Source organism: Nannobrachium achirus (genome assembly GCF_963921795.1).
Source record: "Nannobrachium achirus genome assembly, chromosome: 4".
Taxonomy (NCBI): Eukaryota; Metazoa; Chordata; class Actinopteri; order Myctophiformes; family Myctophidae; genus Nannobrachium; species Nannobrachium achirus.
Window position 1 is genome coordinate 23,820,913 of NC_137813.1, and position 17,964 is coordinate 23,838,876.

The window sequence follows — 17,964 nt, forward strand, 5'->3', positions numbered from 1 at the left end:
ACACTGCCTCTCGGTCTCGAGTCCCTCGTGCACAAGAAACTTTTAAGCGGATTAAGCAACAGGGTGATTGATTTGTGTATTATGTCCAGCTGTGGTCTGATTAATTCAGGGCCTTACTGTTTCACCCTTGCTCTCGTCTGTCTCTCTCTCTCTCCATTTCTCGCTCGTTCCCTCTCTCTCACACACACACACACACACACACACACACACACACACACACATCAAGTCACAGACACACATCAAGTCACAGACACAGACTCCATCACCTACTTTTATGAATGAGGAGAGGGGGCTTTGACGTCCATTGTGCGTATTAAAAGTCTGCGATTGTATGTGCATAGGGCGGCGGGCCAAGTTCTATAGGAAAAGGAAACCCTGTGCAAATTAATTTTGTAGGAATTTTGGAATTGCGCTGTTCCTTGGCTAAATTGTCTCAGAGTGGACAGAGCAGTTAACTGTAAACAGTTATGACGGTTGGGATAAGAGTGGATTTACTGGACATGAAACTACACTGGGGCCATGGATAAATTGTTATTTAGGTTTTCTTTGTCTTTATACATTTTTAGTGTAGACCACTTTCCTTTTCACTAATTAACTGAATGATTGAGTCAATGGTTAATTGCGCGTTTAAGATGTTTACATTTAGCCTGTTATTCAAATCATATTTTTTAAACCAATTCACATTTTAAAAGCACAATAATATAGCTTTGACAAAATATAACAGCACGGTTATATTTAGTGTTGGAGTACCTATCTCGAGCAAGTTTCAGGAACTGAATTCTTTGGCTTCCTCTGAAAATGAAATATCTATGGTTTGCTTTAGAAAACAATTCTAACGTATGGCACACCTATATCCATGTCTATTTGCCCATGGGCTTCCCCGGTAGTCTTGAAGGACAGGACAAGCAAACTGTTAGTGTGTCTGGTCTGTGATGACAAACCATGTCTGATCCATTATGAGAGATGACTAAAAATCATACTCCATCAAACATTGTCTGAGACCTACACACTTGAAACCTTTATGGATTTTAAATTAACATCTTAAATAGGTGTTCAGCAGAATGAAATAGGTACAAATACATACATTATTTCCCAGTGGAACATGCAGGTAGCTGGACAGGATGGTGCGTTATGTTTAACTAATTTATTGCCACCGACAGTCACCAGGTCGCATTTGTTATTATTCCCATTAGATTCTATTACATTTATATCTCCTCAGCCGTAAGTCGTATTTTCATTCGGAGAAAAAGATCTGAGGAGCGTGGGACGACAGCTTGCTAACCATTACAAGCTAACCATTACAAGCAATGAATTCATCGGCTTCCTCTGAAAATGAAATATCTATGGTTTGTTTTAGAAAACAATTCTAACGTATGGCACACCTATATCCATGTCTATAAGTATACAAGTATATCATGATGACCTATCATGGGCTATTTGCGCTTTGACTTATTTATATTTTTGCTTTCAAGACACGCCTTGCGCAGCAGAAGACGGGTGTTACCACCACTGCCGCCTCCTCGACCACAACTACCCCCACCACCACCACTCCTACCAGCACCCCCACCAAGCCAGCCCCCACAGGCCAGAAGATGGGCCAGCCTGGCCAGGTCACCCCTGCAACCAAGGGGATGGTCCGGACCTCCAAACTGGCTTCGCCTGTGTCCTTCCAGCAGGACAAGAACTTCCATCAGTCTTTTGCCTCCTGGGTCAACAAGCAGGGTCAGACCAGCGATGACTCGGGTAAGCCAGTGAGAACGAGGAGGGGGTTTAAACTTCACATGAGGATCGTGTATGGTGTGCCCTTACTTCTCTGTCTCAACCTTTATGCTCGATACACATCCGTTCTTATTTTATTCTTGCGTTTTGAAACATTACTTTTTATTTCAAATGTTTTCCCTATGACGCTGTTTGAATTTAAAAGGTCCGTCACCATCATGAGTTCATGACTTTTGTCATATCGTTCACTTTTATTTTTAAATTTTTTTTTGCCTGCCCTCTATTCACCAGCTTAACACAGTGCTTTTGTAGTCTGTGGTGTCCACTCGCTTGCCTGTGATCATCCAGGATTTTCTTAGTTTTTTTTTTAATTCCTCTATTGCTAGAATAAGTGCCTACGGGGAGCTTGTATATTATATTCAGGATTTTTAAAGTCAAATGATGAAATGACCACTTCAAAATGACTTCCGAACCGCTCTGTGGACACCACGGCTGTAGTGCACAGGCTTTTGTAGTGGCCCCCTTTGGGTCTTATTGCGTGACCGCGGGTGGCATGGTGTGTCTTGCAGCATCCACTGGCCCGGTGGCCACCGTGGCTAGCGGCGTCACCGCCACGTCAGGGCAAACCTTCCAGATGGCCAGCAGCCCGGTGACGGTGGCTGGGCAGGTCATCACCGCCAAGTTACCTCTGCCAGCTAACAGCAAGATAGTCACTCTCAACATGCCCACCGCGCAAGGAGGTAGGGAGTCACAGAGTGTCGCAGACCGCTGCCGTTGTTATTTTATTTTTATTTTTTGCCCATGGGCTTCCCTGGTAGTCTTGAAGGACAGGACAAGAAAACTGTTAGTGTGTCTGGACTGTGATGACAAACCATGTCTGATCCATTATGAGAGATGACTAAAAATCATACTCCATCAAACATTGTCTGAGACCTACACACTTGAAACCTTTCTTTTAAATTAACATCTTTAATATGGAGAAATGTTTGTTTACCGCTTTATCTGAGACCTTTTTTTAGGTTTTTTACTGATTAGGCGCTCGGTCTACCTACGTTATATTTGTTTAGATTGATATTTTATGCATTTGATATTGATGTATTAGCTTGCTTATTGTAATTATTTATTACCTTGCTTATTGTGATGCATTACCCTGCTTATTGTAAGTCGCTCTGGATTAAGAGCGTCTGCTAAATGCCTAAACTAAACAGGACAGGGAGGATGTAAGGATGCAGGATGCAAACCCCTGATTTAATCTATTACGTGATGTGATTAGTTGAATTAAGTAGTGATATAATGCACGTTTTTCCACTTTGTGAAAGATTAGTTGAAAGAACACTACCATGATCACAAATTGGATCATGGTTATTTTAACAATATAATTGTACATTTTATTTTAGATAATGTTGCCCATGGACACATGAAAATTATGAGTGTAGGTGTAAAAACTGCTCTTTTGTATTCGGTCACAAATTCCAATCTGCGAGGCCCACAATATGAGTGAATGAGAAGAATGCCTTAATGCTATGCTATATATTCCTCTAGCACTGGATGTAGTCCAAATGCATCTGACTACTTGTATTCATCATCAACATTCCCTCACTTTTCTCCATAGGTGTTCAGCAGAAAGTCTTGGGAATTTTCCCCTCCGGCCCTCCAGCTAACCTCCGCACCTACAGCACATTACACCCCACAACTGGCAACATGAACCTCCGAGCTACAACTGCATCCTCCATCACCCAGCAACAGGTACAAATACATACATTATTTCCCAGTGGAACATGCAGGTAGCTGGACAGGATGGTGCGTTCAGTGAGAGCACAAGGAGGGGTGGGGCATGCAAGGAAAGTCTCCAGCCACCATCGAAATGGGGATGTTGAGATTATGGGGTCGACCGATTTAAACGGAAGTTCAAACAGTTATGTTTAACTTGGGTCATCACCGCCAAGTTACCTCTGCCAGCTAACAGAAAGATAGTCACTCTCAACATGCCCACCGCGCAAGGAGGTAGGGAGTCACAGAGTGTCGCAGACCGCTGCCGTTGTTAGTTTTTTTTTTGTTTTTGCCCATGGGCCTCCCCGGTAGTCTTGAAGGACAGGACAAGCAAACTGTTAGTGTGTCTGGACTGTGATGACAAACCATGTCTGATCCATTATGAGAGATGACTAAAAATCATACTCCATCAAACATTGTCTGAGACCTACACACTTGAAACCTTTATGGATTTTAAATTAACATCTTAAATAGGTCTTCAGCAGAAAGAAATAGGTACAAATACATACATTATTTCCCAGTGGAACATGCAGGTAGCTGGACAGGATGGTGCGTTATGTTTAACTAATTTATCGCCACCGACAGTCACCGGGTCGCCTTTGTTATTATTCCCATTAGATTCTATTACATTTATATCTCCTCAGCCGTAAGTCGTATTTTCATTCGGGGAAAAAGATCTGAGGAGCGTGGGACGACGGCTTGCTAACCATTACAAGCACATGCACGGATCTCGTGTACGGAGCGCCTGACGCAAACGTTGTTGACATGTGCTATTACTCCCTTGTGTGTTAACATGGGCGGATAGAGTTTAGCTATGCTGGGCTAGGTGTCAGCCTGCCCAAAGAACATTTTCAATGGAATGATAGACGTGTAGACAGCGCTCTCTTGTGGTTTTGAAAAAACACTAAAAAGGCTGGCGGCAAATGTGTTAAGAACCTCTGCATTATCCTATTGTAATTCTTTGGCTCAGGCTATCACGACAGGAGGCCAGGTGCGGCCGGGCATGACTACGATCCGCTCACCTACCCAGGGTGCCACGATGGGCACAACTATGGTCAGAGGTCAAGTGCTGGCTCAACAAGGTATTTATTGTGTCTACCAATAGATCAGTGGTTCTCAACCTGTGGGTCGGGACCCCCAGGGGGGTCCCCAAATTATTTTGGGGGTTCCCCAGATGATTAGCTTGATGTGCAACACTGTTTTCTCACTCAACAGTAAACAAACCAACATAAAGTTTAAATGTATAGCACACTTCTAAAGTGACAATTTAAGGACTTTTTAATACCTAAAAAATGACACATTAAACATTGGCCAAATTGTCAAACAGTAGAGGCAGAAATGTGCAAGTGTTGGGAACATGTAGATCGGCTATTTTCACAATAGAACCATGTTATACAAAATGTAATGGCTCAACTCTTAGTGCTCGTAGGGTTGGGGGTAGGGATGGCCAAATGGAAATTTTTTCTTAACCGATAACCGTCAGGCCTTATCAGTTAATTAACCGTTAACCGTTAAGGAAATGTGTTCAAAAATGCGCTATTTTAGCGTTTTAAAAAAGGAAAATAGCCCTACACACGTTTTTCCCCATAATAAAGTGCTATATTTACACATTAAAAACAATAAAACTGGGAGAAACAAGAATACAAATGTTTTCTAAAAGAAATGTGTTTTTGCAAAGAAACGGTGGGATTGAAATGATAAGTCTGTAATGTGACGCGCTGGTCGCCAGGCACGTGCGCACATACAGCAAAAGGGGCTTGAGCCCTTAACTTTTATCCGTCTGAAAAGGCCCTTTTAGAAATGTCAGCCCATGCCTCTCTAAAATTCTGTGCACTCCCTGGACCCTGGCTGTCGCCTAACAAAAGCAGCAGCGAGACGCATGTAGCCGCATGTAGCAATAACTTCCAATCGTATGACTTTTGGAATGGTTATATCTGCTAAACGTGATGTCCATTTTATTCATTTATTTCTCTCTCGCCCGTGTTTTGTGTGTGCTGATGCAGCGATCATTGAATTTGCGACTCTGAGCTTTGTTATTTTCGCATAGCATAAAACAAGACGACTTTAGCGTTCCTCACGTCATCAATATGTAACATTAGAAAGTTGTGTTTTAAGCTCTTCTTAAACAGGATTCAATGTGACGACGCGGGTCTGTTTTGTAAAATCCAATCGACGAGGGAGCATTTGTTTCCTGATGAACAAGTCAGCGTGTACAGCCAAATCAAGCAGCGGCGCGCAGCGGCAGACTCGCAGTTGTATGAATGCATGGATGTTACACAGACATTGGTGTCCAGAAATGTGTGACCACAGCGCGTATAGTTGCATGGCTGATGACTTGATGTTGTGTAGATAATGGTGTACGGGGCTTTTGGTGTGACACATGGGTTGATTTTCTTTTCCTTTTCTTTTTTATCGGTCAAAATTAACCGTTAGTGCTTACCGGTAACCAATTTCTTATCGGTTTAACGGTAACGGTTAGCCGTTGGCCATCCCTAGTTGGGGGGTCCCCAGTTAAAATATGATTATTTTGGGGGTTGCAGCATCAAAAGGTTGAGAACCACTGCAATAGATACATTTCTAGTCACTGCAGTGTTATACCAGTTGCTGTGTATGAACAGATTGTGGAATAGGTGGACTACACCGTTTTTGCTTCCTTGGCACAAATTGTCATTTCTGGCTAAATGAAGTATTAGAAAGTTTTTCTCGTATTTGTTTTATAAGAGAAAATATAAGAGAAATTTAAGATAACATTGCTGAATGAGCCCCCCCCCCCCAAAAAAAACCCCACAATAAAGCCCTAAGGCTTATTTTCATGTGAGCAACTGTTAAAGCCTATTGATTGATTGATTGAACATTTTATTAGACAACAATGGAGAACAGTACAAGTATAGTCAATACAAAGAAAAATGTAGTACAGTACAAGAACAGTTAAAACACCATGCCTAAAAGGAACATCCCAAATAAGTCCTTTTATGGTCTTTTTTTTACGTTGGAAGTCCTTGGTATTCATTATTCTTTTTAGAAAAATCGCACCAGTGAGAAGTGAGTGGTGCAAACACGACACACATGCATATCTCGTGGGGCGGCATAGCTCAGGGGTAGAGAAACCGTTATTAGAGCACGAAGGGTTCCCGAAGGGTTCCCGAAGGGTTCCCAGTTCGAATCCGGGCTCCCCCTGAGTTAATGTCGAAGGGTCCTTGGGCAAGACTGTGAACCCCACATTGCTCCCGGTGAGCAGGTTGGTACCTTGCATGGTTTCCTCCGCCACCGGTGTATGAATGTGTGCGTGAATGGGTGAATGTAATGCACAATCTCTGTAAAGCGCTTTGGATAAAAAGCGCTATATAAATGCACCATTTACCATTTACCATTTATCTCCTTCTATGGGCCATTCTGTATGAGCACGGATCTCCATACGAACACACAGATACATTTGGATAGAAGTGTACTGCCTGCATTTGTTCATTACGTTCATGTCTTATCGTCTCAATATTGTTTTCCTGTATGCCTTCAGGCCAGCCTCAGCAGGCTGTGACTCAACTGGGCCGTGGCCAGCCCGTGTCTGGCTGTAGTCCTGCTCAGACTGCTGCAGGTCAGAGAGTAGTTGGTGCTGCAGCCTCCCCGCGTGCTGCCACGCCGGCACCTGGGCAGACCCCCGCTGCCACACCAGCACCTGGGCAGTCTCCCACCGTCCCTCCCCCAGCGGCCCAGGCTAACCGGCCACAGCAGGGTCAGGTCAAGCTCACCTTGGCCCAGCTCACTCAGCTAACACAGGGGGCACAGGTGTGGATTGCATGCTCTTTGTCCAAACTCATCTTTTATTCTGTCTGTCTATGGGTCTTTCTCTCAGTCTCCATGCCCATTCTCTCCATTTTTCCTCACTTTCTTTCCCAACCTTTAGTTTCTTTCACTCTGTCCCTTGCTCTCCATCGCTCTTTGTATTAAACATTTATATGTACATGGTTGTAGGGGTGGGTGGTCATTTATATATCTAGATCATTCTATCGTGGTCGTAAATATTTGTGTAATGATGGGTCTCTATTCTTCCAGGGGAACCCAGGTCTGACGGTGGTAATCCAGGGTCAGGGCCAGACCCAGGGCCAGCTGCAGCTTCTCCCCCAGGGGGTAACGATCATCCCTGGCCCTGGTCAGCAGCTGATGCAGGCAGCCATGCCCAATGGCCTTGTCCAGCGTTTCCTCTTCACTGCCATGCCCCCTACCTCCATAGCCTCATTGGCAGCATCCACCACTACCACAGCAATGCCTACGTCAACTGTGGCTGGCCAAGTCTCATCAACATCCTCATCCCTGGCCAAGACCCAAGTTGCAGCCCCAGTGCCTCTATCAGCACAAGTTGCAGCCAGGCAGCCCTCCCAATTGTCTTCCCCTATCCCAGCCATGGCACCTTCACACCCTCAAATTGCAGCCTCTGTGCCCTCTCCAGTACATGCCCCAGCCATGCCCCAAACACAAGTATTTGCCCCAGCTGCAGCCGGGGCACAAAACCAAGTTGTTGCTCCCTTTATGCCCCCAACACAAATTTCTGGCCAAACCCCAACTTCTGCTCCTGTACACAGGCATGTTTTTTCTCCAGCTATGGTCCCAACGCAAATGTCTGCCCAAACCACAGCTTCAGTCCCTGCGCACAACCAAATTATTTCTCCAGCTATGACCCCAACGCAAATATCTGCCCAAACTTCAGCATTAGCCCCGGCACACAACCAAGTTGTGTCTCCAGCTATGGCCCCAACACAAATTTCTACCCAAACCTCAGCATTAGCCCATGTGCGCAATCAAGTTGTGTCTCCAGCTAACGCCCCCACACAAATTACGGCCCAAATCCTGGCTTCAGCTCCTGCAAGATACCAAGTTGTTGCTCCGTTTGTGACCCCAACACAAATTTCTGCCCAAACTCCACCCTCAGCCCCTGTACAAAACCAAGTTGTTTCTCCCTTTATGCCCCCAACACAAATTTCTGGCCAAATCCCAACTTCTGCTCCTGTACACAGCCATGTTATTTCTTCAGCTATGGTCCCAACGCAGATTTCTGCCCAAACCATAGCTTCAGTCCCTGCACACAACCAAATTATTTCTCCAGCTATGGCCCCAACACTAATCTCTGCCCAAACCCTAGCTTCAACCCCTGCACAAACCCAAACTGTGGCATCGGTGCATGCCCCAGCCCTGGCCCAAATGCATGGCTTTGCGCCTGCTCGTGCCCCGGCTTCAGCCCATGCACAAATGCAAGTTCAAACTTATGCATCTGTTTCAGCCCCATCAGCAGTCATGGTACCTTCTCAAGTTGTTTCCACATTAACTGCTACATCCTCCATTCAAATGCCTGTCTCTGTCCCTGGGTCTGTCACTCTACCTGTCCTAGCCCCACTCCCATCCCCAGTGCACTCTCCAATCACTACGCCTGCTGTCATCATGTCCCCAACCCAAATCACTGTCCCATCTCCAACCAAAGCCCGAACACAAATCCCCCCTGCACCTTCCTTCGCTGTCCATGCAACATCAATGGCCACTGCTTCTGTTACAGCGGTAACAGCCACTTCCACAACACCTTCAGTGCCAGGTAAGAGATGAAACACACCAAGCAACAATAGCTTTGATATTACTGAACCTGAAGTTATTTTATGAATAGGGGCCTTTCCCCACTACTCAGATTGGATGCATTTGTTTTACTTAAACTATATAGGACCATACATGTCACTGTATTAGAGCTTCATTTGTTCTTCCTTTTCTGTCTTCCTGTAGCTCTGATAGAGCGGAGAGCAGCTGAGCCTCAGGTTTGGACTCCTGCGTCATCTCAGTCCCAGGCTCCAGTCCAGCTAGCTCAACAGGCTGCAGCTTCCTTCCAACCACCTGCCCTGGCCCCGCTGTCTATCCCTGCCCCTGCATCCTCCGCTACCTCTGCTCTTGCTCCTGTATTTGCTCCTGCCCCTGCCTTTGCCTCCGCACCAGTTTCCACACCGCTTGTTTCAACAACGCAAGCACCACTTCTCTCCCAGGCACTTACCCAGCATTCTGCAAGTGTGTCCTTGCCACAGGTATCCCAAATGTCAGCCTCACCCATGCAGGTTCATATGAAGGCTTTACCCGTTGTTACTCAAACTGCAGTGAGACCCACCCAGCCTCAGCTGCAAGCCCAGTGTCAGGCTCAGACCCAACTTCAACCCCTGACTCAAGCCCATATCCAGGCACCGATTCAGGTCCAGTCCCATATACAGGCCCAGCAATTATCACATGTCCAGCCCCAAGCCCATATCCAGGCTCAAGTGCAAGCCCAAGTTCACCCGCAAGTGAGAGTGCAATTTCAACCTCGGGCACAAATTCTGCCTCAGGCTCAGCAACTTAACCAAGTCCAAGCTCAGGGCCTGTCTCAACTTCAAACTCAGGCTCAGTCCCAAACTCAGCCCCAGGTCCAGGCCCAACTCCAGTCCAGAGTTCAGCCTCAGTACCATCCCCATGTACAAGTCCAGTTTCAGCCACAGTCCCAAATCCAGACTCATACTCAACAGCCGGCCCAGGTCCAATCGCCAGCCCAGGTTCAAGCACAGCCTCAGGTTCAGTCTCAGGCACAAACTCAGCTCCAACCCCAGTCACAGATCCAAGCCCAGCTCCATCCCCAGGTGCAAGTTCAGTTTCAGCAACAGTCCCAAATTCAACCACAGCAACAGCCCCAGCTTCAAACTCAGCTCCAAACGCCAACCAAGGTTCAAGTTCACTTCCAACAGCAGGCCCAGGTCCGTCCTCAGATGGGTCAACATCAGCAGATTCAGGTGCAATCCCAACCCCAGTTACAAGCCAAACTGCAAGTCCAGTTCCAGCCACCTAACCAAACCCAGCTCCAGGCACAGCCCCAAATCAAGACTCCAAACCAACTCCAGGCTCAGCCCCAACTTCAGGTCCAGCCTCAGCTTCAAGCCCAGCCTCAGCTTCAGGTCCAGTCCCCGATCAGGCATCAACTGATCACGGTTCCGGGTCTCCAGCAGCCTGTCCAGTTCCTCTCTGCCCTCCCACCGCACGTTGCGGCCCAAATCCAAGCTCAGATCCAGGCCCAGGCACAGCAGCAGGGAGGCGCTGTTCCCCAGCAGATAAGGCTGCAGTTGCCCATTCAGATCCAGCAGCCAGGTGGGCAGGTGCAGGCTCATCAAATCCAGAACATGGTGACGATCCAGGCACCAGCCAGTGTCCAGGAGCAGCTACAGAGGATGCATCAACAACAGCAGCAGCAGCAACAACAGCAGCAGCAACAGCAACAACAGCAGCAACAGCAGCAGCAGCAGCAACAACAACAACAACAACAGCAGCAGCAGCAGCAACAACAACAGCAGCAGCAACAACAACAACAACAACAACAACAAATGCACCCGCCACAGAAGAAGAGGAAACAGGAATTTAAGAGGGAGCAGAAAGAGCATGGCATCAGCCCTGGTGACGGCGTCCATAAACAGGTGGGGCTTAATCTTATAAAGCATCAGTAATGTGATCCTTAACTGTGTCGTGGAATAACAACGAAAGCCCTTTTTCATAAACTCAATGCCTATTTATTTTGTTATCAGGCGTCAGGGAGGCAGAACACCACATCGGAACAGATGAAACAGCGAAAGAGTCAGGCTGCAGCGGAGCGAGAGGAGAACCAGAGGTCTGACACTTCTGCAAGTTATATTTTAGTTGGCACCCTACCAGTCAAAAGTTTGGACACGGCTTCTCACACACATTGAGTGAGAAGCTGTGTTCAAACTTTTTGACTGGTAGGGTATATTTTATCTTCACAGGTAAAACAAAGCACTCATTCTCTGCCATTCCCTCATCCATGTCCTCTCTTCTCTGAAACCAGGATCATCGTGTGCAACCAGGTGTTGAAGTACATCCTAGACAAAATCGAGAAGGACGAGAAGCAGGCGGAGAAGCAGGCGGCCAAGAAGCGGAAGAAGGAGGAGGTGGTGGAGCAGAAGCGCACCAAGCAGAACGCCTCCAAACTGACGGCACTGCTCTACAAGCACAAGGAACAGCTCAAGGCAGAGATTCTGAAGAAGAGGGCGCTATTGGACAAGGAGCTGCAGCTACAAGTGCAGGTCAGTGAAGAATATTGTTTACCAGTGCGCTGATTGTTACAATGACTTATTTTCCATAAATTACACACCCAATGTGTAATTCACATTCCTAAGCCAATGGACAGGCACGTGTCATCGGTCAGTATACTCAATTGAGTCTCCTACCTCTCCTCCTACCAGAGACTCCGCCGGTCATCAAGTTATTGGCTTAGGAATGCAAGAATTAAAAATAATCTCCATGAATTCAAGGCTTTGTGGCGTGTGTAATTGATAGAAAATAAGTCATTTCTTTGGGTGAACTACTACTTATGTCTGATTCCTAAACCAGTCATTTCAATCTTTATTAAAACTATTTAAACAATATTAAATGTGACTATTTGACACATTCAAACACCCTGTCATGAGTGTTCTTTATCCTGACACTTTGCGTCTCAGGAGGAGCTGAGGAGGGACATCGCCAGACTGCAGAAAGAAAAGGAAAAGGCCCGGGCAGCTATCGCCCAAGCAGCTGCTGCTACGGCCTCCGCCGCCAAGGTGGCATCTCACCCCTCCCACTCTGCCCATTCCTCTCACTCCACCCACTCTTCTCACTCCACCCACACGGTGACCTCGCCCACTTCCACCTCATCTTCCTCCTCCTCCCACAAGCGAAAGAGAGATGACGAGAGAGGGGACAAAGAAAGACACCGCGACAAGCATCGGGACAAGGACAAGAAGCGGGATCGCGATAGGGACAGGGACAAGGACAGGGACAGGGACAAACACAAAGACAAGGACAGGGACAGAGATCGGGACCGAGATAAAGAGAGACACAAGGAACGAGACAGAAACAGAGAGGACAAAGACAGGGACAGGGATAAGACCCGAGAAAAGGATGAGGATTCCTCACCTTCCAAACCCAAGAAGAAGAAGATGGCGATGTCCACTACCTCAAAGGATCACAAGAAGGACACCAAGCTGTACTGCATCTGCAAGACGGCCTACGATGAGTCAAAGTAAGACCAAGCCATCCCATTACACTTGACCACATCCCTTGTTTTAAACATTCACGCAAAACTTGAGTAAATGTCAGCAGCTTTTGTGTATTGGGTTTTGAGTCACCCACAAAGCTCCAGATGCAGGTTAGAGGTCCTCAAAGGTCCAAAATTGCGAATCAAACCCTAATGGACACAGGAACCTTGTTCCGACATCCAGTTAGTTCTGACATGTCTTTTAAATGACGGACCCAAACCCTAATGGACCTGTGAAATTCCTTCAGGGATCCAATTAGTTTCAAGATATTACAGAATCAGCATGGTGCATATCTGAGAGGAGAGAGACCCAGGATCTGAGAAACGTTGGGTATTATATGGGCCTGACAAACACGATCATAATAAACTGCATTAAAAAAGGCTGGCTGGCTATCTACTAGTAGTTGACAGTGCTAGACTACATTATGGAATCTTACATGTCAGCCTACATTAAAGGGCTATTTCACTTTCAAACATGTTTTTTTTTTAACTATAATTTTTATCCCACGATTTTGCAACCCATTTTCACCCAGTGCCTATGTAATCCTGGGCTCTGATCTCCCTCTGCCGCACCGGGGGAGACAACAGACTAACCTCATGCTTCCTTGATCTTTCAAACATTTCAAACATGAAACATGTTTGGTGTAATGTTATCGAAATAATAAAAGCGTATGACCGCACATTCGTAGCAGCCGATGCAAATTTTATTGTGGACACAGAGACAAAGATGACCAACATTTCGGACAGGCAAACTGCCTTCTTCGAGTGGTATAATTTTTGGAGAAAAAAAGAAAAGAAAATCACAGCCCCTCACATAATATTACAATATCAGTCACCAGAACCAAGGAGGGGTGTTGTCAATGAATCATCAACATGGTTACAATGGATTTGTATAGGAAGGGGGCGTGGCCTGTTAAAATTAATATCAAATATCTAAATGCTGAATCAAGTAACTTAAAAACTGTCTGGGGTGCTCACAAATGCCTGTGTAGACTTTAAAATTATTATATATATTTTTTATTATCAGTCAAATTACACCAAACATGTTTGAAAGTGAAATATCCCTTTAAGTGACCCTTTCCTTTAAAACATGTGACAAAGAAATTAAACTGTTAAATTAATGAATAAAACAATATTTGCTGTAGCCTACATTGTGTATATTAATCAGTTTTGCTTGCCTGTGGTGATCAATAGACTATTGTATATGACTGCAAATGAAATGTAAGTGAACTGAAAACCGGTTCTTCTCTTCCCTCTAAGGTTCTACATTGGTTGCGACTTGTGTTCCAACTGGTTCCATGGGGCATGCGTTGGCATCACTGAGAAGGAGGCAAAAAAGTTGGAGGATTTTGTGTGCAGCGACTGCAAACGTGGCCAGGAGGGAGGGAGCAAGGAGGAGCTGTATTGCATCTGTCGGACGCCATACGACGAATCCCAGTACGTGCTAATCGCACTGTATAACCTAACAAATAACTAAATAATAGAGAAAATCATTTTGCAACATTGAAATGAAGTAAGAAGAAGCTTATAAAATGTGTGTGGTTCTGGTTTTGTACAAAGAATAAATCTCACAGGGATTTGTCGTTTTATTGGAAGTACATTAAGTACATATGTTTATTATGAAAATGGAAATTGCTGGAAGATTACATTTTTCCTAAGGGAAATGTTTACGATTATCGCCTAAGTCAGATATTCTGGTGCTGTGTAGAATTCCCCGCCAGTAAAAAGTGTCATTCAAGCATTCAAGTGCCAGGGATTTTATTAAAAAAAAATCTCCCCTTCACATTTAATGTTTTGGATGTATCAATAAACATAAAATAAAATGCATTCCTTATGTTTATGCAAGCTTTGCCCTTCACCCTTACCCCAGGTTCTATATTGGCTGTGATCGATGTCAGAATTGGTACCACGGGCGCTGTGTGGGCATCCTGCAGAGCGAAGCCAACCACATAGACCTGTATGTGTGTCCACAGTGTCAGTCCACTGAGGATGCCATGACGGTCCTCACGCCACTCACTGACAAAGACTACGAAGGTTTGAAAAGAATACTGCGCTCTTTACAGGTACTATTATGGGCATCTGCCCTGCTATTGTGGTGTTCTATCAATGCTCAGGTTGGCATAATTGGACAATTTGCACTCCCTGTCAGGAGGTGTCATTCTCTGAATTCTTCTGGCTAACGATCTCTAATTTGTGATTTTTGGTAGACTCACAAAATGGCTTGGCCTTTCCTTGAGCCTGTGGATCCCAATGATGCACCTGATTATTATCGCGTGATCAAGGAACCGATGGGTAAGAGTCAATCAATATGCAGTCAAATGAAATCCTCAATTTGTTCACACTCAGAGTTAAAAATGGATGAATTAACACTGAGGATTGTACTGTGTAAGTTATCACTTCACCTGAAAGTATCAAAGTGTACTTATAAAAATGTCATAAAAATGTCTTTGATTATCTTAGGAAAATACATTATTTTTACTCATTGCTTGATTAGTTGGTCACACAGGACATGTCATGAGGACTTTAGAAAAGTGACTAATATTTCAACCTCATTTCCCTTGTAGACTTTTCCACCATGGATGGCCGATTGCAAAAGCGGCATTATCACAAGCTTACAGAGTTTGTGGCAGACGTGACCAAAATCTTTGACAACTGCCGCTATTACAACCCCAACGACTCACCCTTCTTTCAGTGTGCTGAAGTCCTTGAAGGTTTTTTTGTACAGAAGCTTAAAGGTTTCAAAGCGAGCAGGTAAGGTTACATGCTCCCTCAGTGTCTCCAGCCGCCACTCTGTTCTTTCACACTTGTATCTTTGTCTGCTAGAAGGTTATTATATGGCTGTGGCCTACTTCTGTTGATTCAGTCTGCAACTTCCCATTTAGGCTCCATAAGCTACCTTGACAGGCCGACCTTGTCATGTAACTTTCTCAACTGTTGAGACCCTCATATGACTTTTGCACTGAATCTCAGATTTTACATTTATAACCTCCTATCTGTCATTCCCATTTTTCGTGATGCATGTTTATAGTAGCAGTATATGACTGAGGCATTTTGTTTTAAAGTGTACCATAGCAGTAGATTAGGCCTGGTACTGTATGCAATCTCTCAGAAGTGCATGTAGCTTGAGGGTTGCTGAGTCTTGCTGAAGTTTGCCGAACTCTAGGCATTTCCACATTATCATAGCATTCGGCAGAACTTTGACCACAAGTGCCCCCTTGCATTTGTGTCATGTATCACTTTGCATTTGTGCCTGTTCACCTGTGCTGCATGCCTTTTCATTTATGCCATCCCATCTCTCTTTCTTCCAGATTGTCAGATTCATAAGTCGACCGTTGTAGCTGGAGTCTGAGCTGGATGCTGGGGTCTCTAGTAGTGAAAATCATGGAGGCCTGTTGGTTTCATGAACAACATAAAATGTCTGAATATATTTAACTAAGACTAAACAAAACACACACATGCACACACATGAAAATGTGAAACAAAGGAACAAATTGTGAAATTTGAAGTGGTGAGATTCTAGCAATTGGTGACTTCAGGGATGATCACAGAATGGCAGCCATGTTGACATACGTGTACGAAGGAATCAAGGGATATGCTGTATCTCTTTTGATCATTTAACTAATTTGTTAACTGCATCGAGTAAGCCATTCCAAAAGACGAAAGCTTTGTTTTTGAGCAAGATGCAGTTTTAGCTCTTAATTGTTATTTATTTTTCTAATGTAATTTTCCATTGGACTGGCTACCTTCTTGACCAAATACTATATTTTATCAGAGAATATTTAGCAAATGTTTTGTGTTTACTTCACTTTGGCCTTTGTCTAGCCTTTGTTTTAGGCAGTTCTGTTAATAATGGAGGTAATTTTAATACTATAGATGTCACTACGGGATAACCAACCAATTACTGTGGCAGTTGGTGTTTTAAGTCAAAAAAGTAATTTTGTGTGAAAGAAATCATGTATCTGCTATGGACCTCAACTGCACCCTGTTCCTCTCTTTAAAACATTACTTTGGTACATTATGTGCAGTAACGAAGGATACTCTTCAATAACAATGGCATTCCCTGTACATTGCCCCAACATGGCTGCAGTATCCTCACTGACCCCTTCGCATCCATGTTTTGTGTTACCATCTTTGTTCATTTGTTGAGATTCACAGTTTTTGACTGAATACTACATACAACAAATAAACGGGTTCTCAACTGTTCCCTCTCTCCACATTCTGTAGGTCTCATAACAACAAGCTACAGTCTTCTTCAGCCTCTTAGAATGCACCACACATTGCGCAAAAAAAAAAAAATGCACTCGCCAAGAACGCGGGTTTAATGAACAGTAAATCTGTGGCGGACTCTGCCTCCTCCTGTGCTTTGGAACTGCTCCTCCTTCCATCAACATACTGCTAAAAGAAGGCTGCCAGTCCAACCAGCGCTGCTGCTTCCAAGCAAACTTAAGCAGTGCTGTCCTCTGGCCAGCTCTGCAACCAGGGACGTCGTGGGCCTGTTTTATTGGCACTTGGACTTTCACGGGGAGTGTGAATAATAAAGGCATTTCAGAGGAAAGTTTACCTCGGAGAAAAGACTCGTAAAGCTTTCACATTTCCATTTACTTTTTTTGCTTTTATATGTCATTCACTTCTATCCCTGTTGAGAAGTAATTAGGCCATTGTTGTGGCCATCATGTCCAATGGAGAAGGCTCATTTCAATATTGAAATACTTTTGCTGAGTTTTACTGAGCACAGTCTATTGAGGTTTTGTGTCTGGAATCTGATTTCACAGTGGAACTAACACACCCCTTCCCCTTTTTCATCTCATTTCTTTTATCTGAGGCATGAAAGACTATCAAAGTCTTACTAAATGTCTGGACAGAAATAGTCAGTTTTGGTCAAGTTTCTATAGCCTACTGAAAGTAATAAGCTATTACAAATGGTTTGCTCTGCAGTAGTGACAGAAGGATTTAAATAACTCTATTCGAAGGTGTCCTGCCCTGTTTGTAAAAAAATGTCAAATTTTGACTTTCTTTTCTTTTTTTGTATTACAGCTGAAGAAATATTGATGTATATGAAACAATAAATGGGAAAGTCTGCTTTCTTTCTCTTAAATCAGCATCTGGAACATTGTGTATTAGCGATTATTCTGGCTAATTTGACCTACATGAGTCTTTGAAGAGTTTCTGTTTAGGGTACCAACTGATTCTTATTATTTTTACTTTTTAATAAATATATTTGAGCACTGCAGATGTTTCACCACTGTACATCAAAAGTAAAATATATTTGTACAAATCTTTTAGTGTACAACCATATTTTCTGTACAGTAAGTTGTTTCCTCCCACTCCCATCCACCACCAATTGTTCTTTATGCATGAATTGTATATTCTGTGCAAATACAGGATCCTAGTTCCAGAATTGT

The 17,964-nt window shown here is 44.4% G+C and overlaps 1 protein-coding gene across 1 annotated transcript in view; it reads left to right on the top strand.

Annotated features, from left to right (window-relative positions):
• The window catches only part of LOC308282771 (nucleosome-remodeling factor subunit BPTF-like), a gene marked incomplete at its 5' end in the record, with an annotated part of 44,795 nt that extends 27,134 nt beyond the window's left edge, over positions 1 to 17,661 (top strand). Inside the window, 14 exons of the mRNA XM_080723160.1 lie at positions 1,473 to 1,743; positions 3,332 to 3,465; positions 4,460 to 4,571; positions 7,004 to 7,272; positions 7,540 to 9,067; positions 9,250 to 10,949; positions 11,058 to 11,140; positions 11,336 to 11,573; positions 11,988 to 12,547; positions 13,823 to 13,999; positions 14,433 to 14,625; positions 14,770 to 14,854; positions 15,127 to 15,313; positions 15,871 to 17,661. Coding sequence (XP_080579286.1) covers positions 1,473 to 1,743; positions 3,332 to 3,465; positions 4,460 to 4,571; positions 7,004 to 7,272; positions 7,540 to 9,067; positions 9,250 to 10,949; positions 11,058 to 11,140; positions 11,336 to 11,573; positions 11,988 to 12,547; positions 13,823 to 13,999; positions 14,433 to 14,625; positions 14,770 to 14,854; positions 15,127 to 15,313; positions 15,871 to 15,886 — 5,553 coding nt within the window. The 3' untranslated portion in view covers positions 15,887 to 17,661. The remainder of the gene's footprint in view (positions 1 to 1,472; positions 1,744 to 3,331; positions 3,466 to 4,459; positions 4,572 to 7,003; positions 7,273 to 7,539; positions 9,068 to 9,249; positions 10,950 to 11,057; positions 11,141 to 11,335; positions 11,574 to 11,987; positions 12,548 to 13,822; positions 14,000 to 14,432; positions 14,626 to 14,769; positions 14,855 to 15,126; positions 15,314 to 15,870) is intronic.
• Between the last annotated feature and the right edge of the window lie 303 nt (positions 17,662 to 17,964).